Source organism: Acomys minous (genome assembly GCF_964271855.1).
Source record: "Acomys minous genome assembly, chromosome: 8".
Classification (NCBI taxonomy): Eukaryota; Metazoa; Chordata; class Mammalia; order Rodentia; family Muridae; genus Acomys; species Acomys minous.
Window position 1 is genome coordinate 52,119,395 of NC_140489.1, and position 11,950 is coordinate 52,131,344.

General features: G+C 38.7%; 1 protein-coding gene across 1 annotated transcript; it reads left to right on the forward strand.

The window, feature by feature from the left end:
- Positions 1 to 6,728: 6,728 nt before the first annotated feature.
- On the forward strand, positions 6,729 to 10,088 carry FSCB (fibrous sheath CABYR binding protein). Its single transcript, XM_084791641.1, has one exon. It carries the CDS (start codon positions 6,951 to 6,953, stop codon positions 9,912 to 9,914), a length of 2,964 nt encoding a protein of 987 aa, XP_084647767.1. The 5' UTR covers positions 6,729 to 6,950; the 3' UTR covers positions 9,915 to 10,088.
- The last annotated feature ends 1,862 nt before the right edge of the window (positions 10,089 to 11,950 follow it).

An 11,950-nucleotide genomic window follows, 5' to 3' on the forward strand; every position in this document is an offset into this window, starting at 1 on the left:
TCCCCAGATTGCTAAATTTATAAAGGATCTTCTTGTTCAATAGCTTCATAGGGAAATATTTAGTTTGGTCAGTTTTACCAGAAATTAGGAGAAAGAGTGAACGAGAGAGGATTGATGCATGGATGAATGAGAGACAAGGTGAGGGCAGACACACTCACTGCATGAACAGAGGTATATGAGATCTTACAGAAGCTATGACACTTGGCTGAGACAATAACTCACTAGGCTTTCCCCAAGCAACTTTTTAGTTTAGGAGCTGAGAATCCTTGTTATTCCTGTTGAGAGAGATATTAATGACCAATTATAGCTAGTTCCTGTTATCTTGATGTTGGTGTTGGTAGTGTGTATGTGTATGTGTGTGTGTGTGTGTGTGTGTGTGTGTGTGTGTGTGTGTGCATGTGTGTATGTGTGTGTATATGTGTGTGTGTATGTGTGTGTGTGTGTGTGTGTGTGTGTGTGTGTGTGTGTATCTTCTTTTGGCCTTACTGCAATTGAATTATTTCCTGTGTTTTCTTGGATGTAGTTAATCTCCTTGGGTTGTAATTTCCTTCTTGCTCCTTCTGTGCTTATAATTAAAATTTATGTCTTCCTTTTTCATTTCTGTTTTTTGAAACAGAGTTCCTCTGTGTAGCCTTGGCTTCCCTGGACTTGCTTTGTAGACCAGGCTGACCTTAAACTCACAGAGATCCACCAGCTTCTGCCTCCCAGAGTACTGGGATTACAGGCATGCGCCACAGCACCTGGATGTGTCTATTCATGGTTTTTATCTGTCCACCATTATTTGGTATCATAATTTTTAATGGTTACACAATATAAAGATGCTATTTACCATTCTCTTACTACTAAAGTTGGAAGTATCCAGTGGCTTAGTATGACAATAAATACATTCTTTTACCATCTCTAACTTAAGGCTTTTTTGAGAGTTATCAACCTGTGACCATATCCCTTCTTCCAGTATGTGCCACATAGCCTCAAGATAAACCCTTCAGTGCAAATGCCTTAAGTAAATTCAGTTACCAAACCCATTAACAAATGTAGTAGAGATCAGACCCTTCACATCATCCAACAGAAGTAACCACTCTCTTGAAACATTCTCTGCTGTAGTGTCTACAACACGATTCCTAGTTTTCTGTATATTTATAGTCACCTTTAGAAATATTTTGCTTGCTTTTATCCTGTATTACTTTAAGTATTTTATTGGTTAGGATGTTCAATTGTAGACATTCTCATTTTGTTGGACTTAGGTAAGCATGGTTGTAAATATTGTTTGTATTTCCAATGATGTTCACAAGTGTAGATCTTGTAAACCTATTAGCATCTGCATTTTCCGCCATAGGCATTTCAAAATCAAAATGTTCAATTTAACATGGATATTGTTTTCAATAGATCATCCTTGCATCCTTCCTTTTCACCATTTCAGTAAGTGGTGTTTATATTCTCATAGCTTTAACACAAGTATACACATAATAATTCTTTTTAATTTTTTTTATTTTTTTGGAAAATTTACACATATATACAATGCATCTTGATCATAGCCATTTCTCTTTTAAGATGCCATCACCTCATCTCCTTCCAACTTCATGCCACTTTACCCTCTCCAAGTCTCTTTATAACCCAGAGTCAAATCATGGTCCACTGGAACACATGTAACCTACCATGGGCCACCCAGCTGAAGAAAACCAGCTCTCCCTCTCCTAGAAGCCTTCATTTACTTTGTCCCTTAGTTCTGATCCATTTCTTGATAATGACAACATAGACCAATATGCCCTCCTCTCATTTCTCATCCACACTTCAGCCAATTCATTATTTACTTGCAGTCCTAGTGTCCCGCTGCAATTCTACGTTAAATGCATGGCAGTGAGAGCTTTACCAGGGGCTCACCTTTCTTGTCAATTTGAACTCTGTTCTTACGTTCTATGATACAGAAACCTACATGTATGTTGACCTCCAAGATTCCTGCCCCACACTGTCAACATACAACATGTGGTTATGCATGGAGTCTCTAAATAACATGGGATATTCACTCCGCTGATTAGGTTTTATTGTATGAAAAACTAGAAACTTTGCCTCTAGCACACTGAAAAGAGATTGGTCCTTGCAACCTTCCATACTGTGAGGGGACGATTTTGACCAGGACAGGATAGTAGCTATTGGTACTGATACAGTGTCAGCCAGCAAGGTGCCTGGAGCTGGAGGTATTCTTGAAGCTTCTGCCAGTGCTTAGTTAGCCAGGAAGAGACTTTGAGCATTGGATACAATTCCTCCTCTGACTAATACAACTTAGCCTGCTGGGATTCAGATCAGAGAACCTAGCTCATGTTTACCTCAGTTCTCAACCTTGGCTCTCATGGAACTATGAGATTGTGTATTTGCTTGATTGCTTTAATTGCAAGTGACCACAGCTTAATAGTAAGTTGCCAATTGCATTGGCAGCAATACAAAATTCCCCCCTTTAAATACTTTGTAGTATTTAAAGAAAAATAGTATTTACTGATGTAAGTCACTGTGTCCCTTAACTTCTTCCAGCACATTTCATGTGCTGCCACCTCACGCCTGGCCTTGTTCCCGTCACAGGTTTTGTTTTTGTTTTTTTTGTTTTTGTTTTTTATTTGTTTGTTTGTTTGTTTGTTTGTTTGTTTTTTTTTGCTTCTTAACACAACACCCACATTTTAAAAAATGGTTTCTCAATTCTATAACCTTTCCTATGGAACCTTTCTCTCCTCATCACCTAAAAGTACTTTTAATGATTTACGTTTTTTTGTTTATTTCACACACATGTTTTGATCAAATCCAGCCCCCATTCCTTCTCCAATTTCTCCCCTCTTCCCACATCATTTTTTTCTTTTATAAAAAAATTTAATTCATTCATTGTACATTCCATTGTAGCCTGCCTCCCTTGTCACCTCCCAGGTCTACCTTCCCTCTCTCCTAGCCCCTCCCCCTCCCCTAGTCCTCAGGAAGGAGGAGCCCTCCTCCCCTATCATCTGACCTCAGCTTATCATGTCTCCTCTGGACTGCCTGCATCCTCTTCCTCTGTGGCCTGGCAAGGCAGCCTTGCCACAGGGAAGTGATCAACAAGTGGGCACCAGAGTCCATGTCAGAGGTAGCCCCTCCTCCTCATATTAGGGGGCCCACAAGGAGACTGTGCTGTCTCTCTACTACACCTGAGCAGGGAGTCTAGGTCCTCACCATGCATGGCTCTTGGTTGGTGCATCAGTCTCTGTAGCACCTTCCCCACCTCCTCCCATATCTGTTGGTTCTATTGGTCTCCTTATAGAGCTCCTGACCTACCCAGGTCCTTCTATCACGCAACACTTTTTCTTACCAACTTCCTGTGCTCTTCTTTTAAAATCCTACTGAGTCCACTTCCTGCTCCCTGCAGGTGTGTAGCAGTGTGACACCCTGCTGGAGCAGGGGCAGTCCCCTAGGGGTAGGTAACATTCTTGCAGAAAACCAACATTTCTTCTCCCAGGAGCCACCAGTTACCAAAAGCCCTTCAAGCCTAAAGAGTTCATAAACCACTACCCCATTAAAGCTAGGGTTTTGACTGATATAGTCTTGTGCAGATCTTTTGTATATAGCCAGTGCCACAGTGAGTTCATATATACAACACTAGTACATACTGTAGATGTCAGGTCAGCTTGTTTTCCTACAGAACTATAAAGTCCATGAGGGCAGGAAACCATGTTGTTTTTGTTGTTGGTTGTTTTCCCAAATGCCCAAAATATCATTGGAATACATACATGCTAAAATTTTTTCCTTGAGGAAATTATAATTTCCAAAATTCAGGATTTTTGACTGTATAAATTGTTGGTAAATACTATGAATTTTAGAAATTTTATTTGACATGTGAATATTTTATGTTTTTAATTTTTTGATAAATTTATACATTGTTTTTACCTTAATTAGTATATCCATAATGATATATAATTATGTTTTCTGTGTATGTAAGACGTTTTAAAATCTACTTTATTAACAATTTCAAACATATAACGTATAGCAGTTATAGTTAGGCTCTTATATATGGAACTTGTAGAACTTAGAAACTTTATATGTAATTTTATTTATGTATTTGTTATTTATGATGTATTAAAGTAAACCATAGAAAATATTTTTCCTTCCTTTTATTAAATAGATTCCTTTTTCATATAATATATGATGATTACAGCTTCCTATAATTTTTAAATATCCATAGTAGATACTATATCAGTTTAAACTCTAGTTAAGTACAAGACTATTTATTTATCATAGTAATCTTAGTTTTGGGTGTTATTCTTAAAACAAATTTTTGTTTTTCTTGTATTGATATTATCTTGACTGTTTTAGAAGTAATATTATCTTCTCATGATTTATTGGTCATTTATTTTTACCTATAATTTTGTTTTTACTAATGATCTTTGGTCTTCTATTGTCTCTATGTTTACACTGATTTCTAAAGTGATTTGGACATTAAAAATCTCTATGTGATATTTTGGCTTAATTTGGTAGTTTCTTCTGACATTTTAATTTAATTTACTTTCAGGCATACAGAAATTTAAATTTTATACCTTCTGCCCTTACCATCCACTGATTCAGAAACATATTTCAGACTTTATCTTATCTGATCTAGATCTATTCAGGTAGGAACAAAGCATTATAGGTCACAGTTTGTGTATTAAGTCTATATTAATTTGAAGCATGTCTGATACTTCTAAATTATGGATCTTAAATTCATTAAAATTCTAAATGAAATTAAGTCCTATTCAGAAAATTTATTTTTGGTAAAAATTAAATGCAAATTATCTGTTAGAAGCCTTTTAGAAAATTCGTCTGGTTTTTTGATTATTGGAATATGTCACATGTGGTATCAAAATACTTCTCAGTTCTGAGTCCAAAATAAATGCCCCAGTTATTCAACCTGAAGAGCAGGTGAGGCCGAAGTCATAGGTAGTTTATTGTATATAGGTATAATAATATAAAAGTATATGTAAAAATAAAAAATGTTTAAAAAAACATAAAAATCATTAACTGATTATGTTATACGTCATCATTCCTGATTTATACACACTATTGGTAGTAGAAACATAGAATATACTATGATATGATAATTAAGTCATAATTAGGTAAGATAAAATTATTAATTTATGCTTAGTTTTAATTGACGTAGTAAATACATATATTGCTTATGATTTAATATGTATGTTAACATTTCAATATATGAACTCAATGTGTAATGACTGGAATAATAGGCATATCAATCTTTACAAATATTTATTATCTATTTGTATTGGTAATAGTCACTGATTCTTTGAAATATTCAGTCAGTTATTGTCAAGCATTTTGGAGACTTGGAAGTCTAAGACAATCAGTATGCCAGTTGGTCTATCTCTACATACTTAGAAGATTTTTTTCCTAGAGGTTCTAGAACAACTTCTCAGTTTAGGTTTCAATTTATGAATTTTGAGGAAGGTACAAGGGCTCATTCTTAACACTATTGTGTGTGAAAAACAGAGAGTTTCTTCAATTTGCTTTTATGTTGTCATGAAGCAAAAGAGAAAATTTTAAAATATTTTCAGATTAATGATATTATTTAGCAAATGTTCATGTTTTGATTTCTGTGAGCACATTTTAAAGCTTTATATTTTCCTTGCATGCTTTTGTTAGAATATTTTGCATGCCTTATATCTTATAGTATATATATCTATATCATATTATGTAAATATATCCATCTGGCCACCTATAATCTACTTCACTGGGGTTTTCTTTTTCAATTCTTCAATAGAAATTTTTATTAATTTTATTTGACAATTTCATAAATGTATACAATATATTCTGAGTATCCTCTCCTCTCATCCCCTTTCATTTTCCTTTCCCCTCTATCAAACTGCTCCGTGAAAGCAGTCTACTTCTACCAGATAGATCACCTTTTCCCTTGGAGCATTCATTCCATGTGGTTGTTCAACAGAATCTATAAAGACATCTTCAAAAACATTTTTCACCCTGACATATAGACTCAATAGCCTCATATCTGCAAAACTTTGGATAAACTATTTTCTAAAATAGTTAGAAATAAGATTAAATACCTTAAGTTTTTAAAGACTGAAAACCTGACTTATCTTTTGGTAGTAGAACACTATAGTCAGTGAAGTTTAAAAGCAATAGAGTAGAGCTTCCATGGATATTGACTTCTGATTAATGAGTCCTCTAAAGAGCAGCAGCTTGAAGCTGGGCGTGGTGGCACACACCTTTAATCCCAGCGCTCAGGACACAGAGGCAGGTGGATCACTGTGAGCTCAAGGCCAGCTTGGTCTAGGAGTCCAGTGAGAGCCAACTGAGTCCAGGAGAGTCAAGATAACACAGAGAAACTCTGACAAGATCATAGCAGCTTCTTTTTAAGCTGTATAAATATCTATTTATCAGGCATTCTTATGCATATGTTAACTCCAATAATTGAAAACCTGCTCCAACATACTGAATTCTGTATTATAATTTGTTAATAAGAGGAAAAGAACCTGATTGCAAGCTCAAAAGTATCACCTTAACAATTAGTGGCATTCTTGGAGTTAAATTGTTGCTCCTTTGGGAAAGAAATGCTTTTTTCATCTTGTATTTTTCTTAAGTAGACACCTTACTTTGAGTCATTGCTCATGTGAATACTTCAAGTTTAAAACTGCTAGGAATATAACTTCCGGAACTTTGTAAGGAGAAGTGGCTGTGATGTCACAGACACTTGAGGGAAACTTCTAAAACTGAGATTTGTCCTAACAGAGATAAAACAAGAAAGATGAGGAATGAATAAGGTGGGATCCAACAAGACTGTAGTAAAGAATGCAATAATTTATGGATTTTTTTTGTGAGCTCAATATAAAAACTCAATGAAGGGAGGCAAAAACATAACCACCTGTACATTTATGATTCTTAATAATTAATTACTCGAAAACTGATAAATTTGAATATCATCAGTCATAGAAATGGAAGAAAGTGATGAACCTGAACAGCCTATCTCATTAGGGAGGCAGGAATTTAGAAGGAGAAGACGACCCAGCCAACCAATGGTAGATAAGTCCCAGCAGACTGAAGCAACAGAAAAAAAGAAACTCATGCCTGTAGTACAACCCCCTGCCCCCAAAGCCACCCTCAGCATTGGCAGTATTTCTGGAAGCAAAGGCAACTACTCTGCAAAAGAATATGCATCTCATAGACTGTCCTCTCAGCTTCAGAAAACTTGGGTAAAGAGAAAGCGTGGCCAGGACATGACTGACAAATCGCTGCAGACAGACACTGCTGTGGAAGAAAAAGTGGAAGTCATATACATTGACAAAGCACTTACACTTGAAGAAACCCCAGCTGCTGTTGAAGAAACAGCTCCTGAACTGCCACAGAGTGTTCCAGAAGTAGAGATTCCAACAAGCAGACCTGCCACTCATTTAATAGACAGATCTCAGCAGACCAGCTGTACTGGTGACTGGAGTCTGATGAACATATGCCCAAAAGATAAAGTGGATAAAGAGCAACAGACCTACTTCAGTGAGTTAGAAATTACTATTATGTCTATGCCGAGGAGCTCCCTGCCTAAGTCAAAGGAGGAAACAATTCCTGCTGAAATAAAGGCTTCTCTTGAAATCCAGGTAGTGTCAACTGAAGAAGCGTCTAATGACATAATGTGTTTCACCGAAGGGGAGATTTCTGCTGAATTCCAGGCCCGACCAGCTGATGAGGCCACAGCTAAAGCATTTCTCTCCCTTACAGAGGAGCTACCTACCCAAGCACCATCTCTAGCTGGAGAGACCTCTGCCTCTTGGACAGCCACTACAGCTACAAAAGATTCTTTGGAAAGACAGCCTCCACTAGATGATGAGCTTACTTCTGTACAGGCCCCTGCTGATATTACTCCTCTGTCAGGGCAAGAGGGTTTTTCAGATGAGCCTTCTGAGCAACCGAATCCTGAAGGAGCTGAAGTGGCTCCTTCAGAACTAACAGCTGAAATCCTGGTTCCAATCACAGAAGAGGTGCTTGGGAAAGTTCAAGCTTTAGCAATTGAGACTTTCCTTGAAGAAACTTCAGGTAAAATAGAGCCTACTACTGCTGAAGAGTCTACTGGTGAAGGTCAACCTCCACCATCTGAGGAGGTTTCTATAGAAGTACCTGCTGAAGTTCGGTCACCATTAACTAGGCAGGTAGTAGAAGAGGTCTCAGCAGAAACTGTCCATGTAGTAGCTGAGGAACTTCCTACAGAGGAGGTTGTTGTAGGAGGTCAGCCTCCATCAGCTGAGGAAGTCCCTGTGGATAGGGCTACTGCAGAAGCCCAGCCTCCAGCAGCAGAAGATGCTCCTGAAGTACTGACTCTGGTAGAAGTTCAGCCTTCATCATTGGAAGAGGGCCCTGCAGAAGACATCCAAGCAGAAGAAATTCAGCCTCCGCCAGCTGAGGAAGTCCTCAGAGAAGAGAGCCCTGCAGGAAGGCCACCTCCACCAACTGAGGAGGCCATTATAGAAGATGTGCCTGCAGAAGGCCCACCTCCACCAACTGAGGAGGCCATTATAGAAGACGTGCCTGCAGAAGGTCCACGCCCACCAACGGAGGAGAGCCCTGAAGAAGCTTTGCCTCCACCAGCTGTGGAAGGTCCTGCAGAAGAGGTTCCTGCAGAAGCTCTGTCTCCTCCAGCTGAGGAAGTCTTGGCAGAAGCCTTGCCCTCACCAGCTGAGGAGAATCCCGCAGAAGTTCCACCTCCACCAACTGAAGAGAGACCTGAAGAAGTTCCACTTCCATCAACTGTGGAGCGCCCTGAGGAAGCTTCCCCTCCACCAGTTGTGCAGGGACCTGCAGAAGAGGCCTTGCCTCTGCCAGCTGAGGAGAATCCTGCAGAAGCTCCACCTCCACCAATTGAAGAGAACCCAGCAGAAGCTCCGTCTCCACCAGCTGTGGAGAACCTTGCAGAAGCTCTGCCTCCACCAGTTCAGGTGGACCTTCCTGAAGTGGTGGTCCTGTTTCCATCAGGTGAGTCCCTTGTAGAAGAGGCCTCTTCAGAACTTCAGCCTCCATTTCTTGAGTGGGATCTTCTAGAAGATCTTGCTCCAGAAAAAGAAGTTGTGATTCCAGAAGCTGAAGAGATCCTTCTAGAACACTTTCCTGTCGAAGTGAAACCTCTACCACCTGAGGAGGATGTTGCAGAAGGGGTCTCAGTTGAATTTCAGGCGCTCCCAGCTGAATACTCTGCAAGAGAGGTCACCGTTGAAGCCCAGCGTCCATCATTTGAGAGTGCTTCAGTAGAAGAAACCCCTGCTGAAGCTCAGCTTCCTTTAGCGGAGGCAGGCCCTACAGAAGAGGCTCCTGCAGTTCAGCCTCTATCATTGGCTCCTTCAGATGAGGCCCCTGCAGAGTATCAGTTTCTGCAAACTGAAGAGACTTCTATAGAAGGGGCACCAGTTGAAGTTCAGCCTCTACCAGCTGAGGAAGTCTTTACCGAAGTGGTTCCAGTTGAAGAAGCCCCTGCAAGTGAAGTTGGGTATCCTTCATCTGAGGGGGCTCTTACAGAAGAAGTCACTGTGGAATCCCAGTTGACATCAGTTGAAGAGAGCCCTGAAAAAGCTTCTGCTGGTGTTCAGCCTCCACCACCTGAGAGCCCTGCAGGAGAGTCTTCTGATGTTAATCAGCCTTCAGCAACTGATGAGGTTCCTATGGAAGACCTTCCTATGAATGAGATGCCTGCTGAAGATCCACTTCCACCATCTGAGCAAACCCCTGAAAATGAGGACCCACTCAAAGATGTCCAGGAAGCAGTCATCTCAGACAAAGAGTCTGCTACTTTGACAGGTGTTCAAAAATCTGAAAGAACAGATTCTGTTTCTGAAGATGTGGCTAAGAGCAAGGATGATCAATTCCCCACCTTCAAAATAGAAGGTACCATTAAAATAGAGTTAAAGAACTCCTCATGAGCTATATCCAGGGCCTAACTTAAGCTAACAACCTAATTGGATTCTAGAAGTTCATTCTTTAGAAAATGGGACACTGTCTGGAAGAACTTTCATGAGTAGATTAAAGTAAAAGCATCCAAAAATACTGAGCATGTAGGTTGGACAATGAATAAAAACAGTCTCAGTTTAAAATCCTTCGTGTTATTTTCATTCACATCTATTAGCATATAAAATAACCATTTTAAAATGAATTGAATTTATGGCTGTCATTATTACTTAAAATATACTATATATAGTATATCCATGGACAATGACTGTTTATATATATATATATATGTATATATGTATACATATATATATATATATATATATATATATATATATATATATATGAGAAATGACAGTTTCTTCCTTGAAGATGTCATCTGCTTTAAATGCCTTGAGTTTTATTTTCACATATAAAATTACATGGTATTCTTTTCTCTGGTTATGATTCATCATAGCTTTTATTCTTTTTCTATTGACTCATTCTGAGACAAGCATTGGTTTCCTGATACAGCTGCTGTGGAAATGAGTATGGATAATTCTCTTGAAGTTAAAAACAAATCTGGCACATTACTCAGATATACCACTCCTTGGCATATGCCCAAAGGACTTAACATCCTACTCCACATGAACATACTCAGCCCATATTCAATAGCTAGGAAATGAAAACAATCTAAATGGCCTTCAGCTAGTGAATGGATAATGAGAATATGGTTCATATACACTATGGAATACTATTCATCTGTAAAGAAAAATGAAATTATTAAATCTTCAGTTAAAGGGACAGAGCTAGAAAAGATCGTAGCTAATGAGGTAACTCCGATACAAGAGGCAAATGTCACATGCTTTCTCTCAGATGAAGCACCTAGATTGAAATCTTCAGCTGTGCATTCATAACCTGGAGTAACTTCAGAAACTACAAAAGTATAAATGGACATTGTCAGGGGTGGAAGTGTGGAAGAAATATAGAGGAAAATAAGAAGCTTAAAGTAATTTTTAGATTAAGCTGGGAAAAACAGGATTCTTATTAGTGATGTGGGAGAGAAATAAATATAAAAATGTCACAAGGAGGGTAAAATAACATTAAATATATCTGAAAAATCATAAGGAATAATACTATAACCATACAACTAATAATTGCTATAACACATGTAAGTCAGTGAATAAGTGAAAATTTCTTATCCGGGCTGATGATATTTCCTCCAAGAGCCAAACAGTTAACTAGACCAGACCCCAGCACCAGGCATGAGAAACCTTCTTTTTCATTGTTGGACAGGGTTGGCCAAGACATATCAGCTGTTGCTATTGACCTTGGTTGTCCCCAGAGGTAGAAGATCAATCTGTATTGTGAAGGTAGCATAAAATTCAGACACAAGATCCAGAGACCAATAGACTGGAGATGATCTGAAAATTTCCTCTCTGAGCACTAGCTTTCATAGCTGTGATACTTCAAAATGAGGGAAGCAACCACCAAGTCCTGTCCAACAATGTCACTTATGAACAGTGACGAACATGGCAGGATAGACTGGGTGTACATTAGTGAGATGCATACTTTGGAAGTGATGAACTGTTACTGCTCCCTAATTGTCCTTAAGATCTTCTCTAACTGCTTGGGGATAGTGAAGTCATAGGTCTTGGGTGAGCACAAGCAACTACTACTTTACTAAAATAGCACATAATCCTTGAGGACATTCGAAATATTTGTCTTTATACTCATAGAAAAGCATAATGTTTAGCTATCATGAAGGAAATTCCTCTTTGCAAAAGACTGATAATACTCTAGGAAATGACAACCAACCAAAATGTGGTTACAGAGCCTAGCCCCAACTGACACAGCTATGACACAACATGTACTCCTAAGGATCATGGGCCATATCAGAGGAGGGGATGCAAAGACAGTAGGGGCCAGGGAGACAGGGAGTTTCCTGTGAGATTGTATCTCTTAGGAATGCCAGAATGTACACTTATAGAGTCTCAGTAATATTACTTCCTAAATATGAGATGAACAAGGA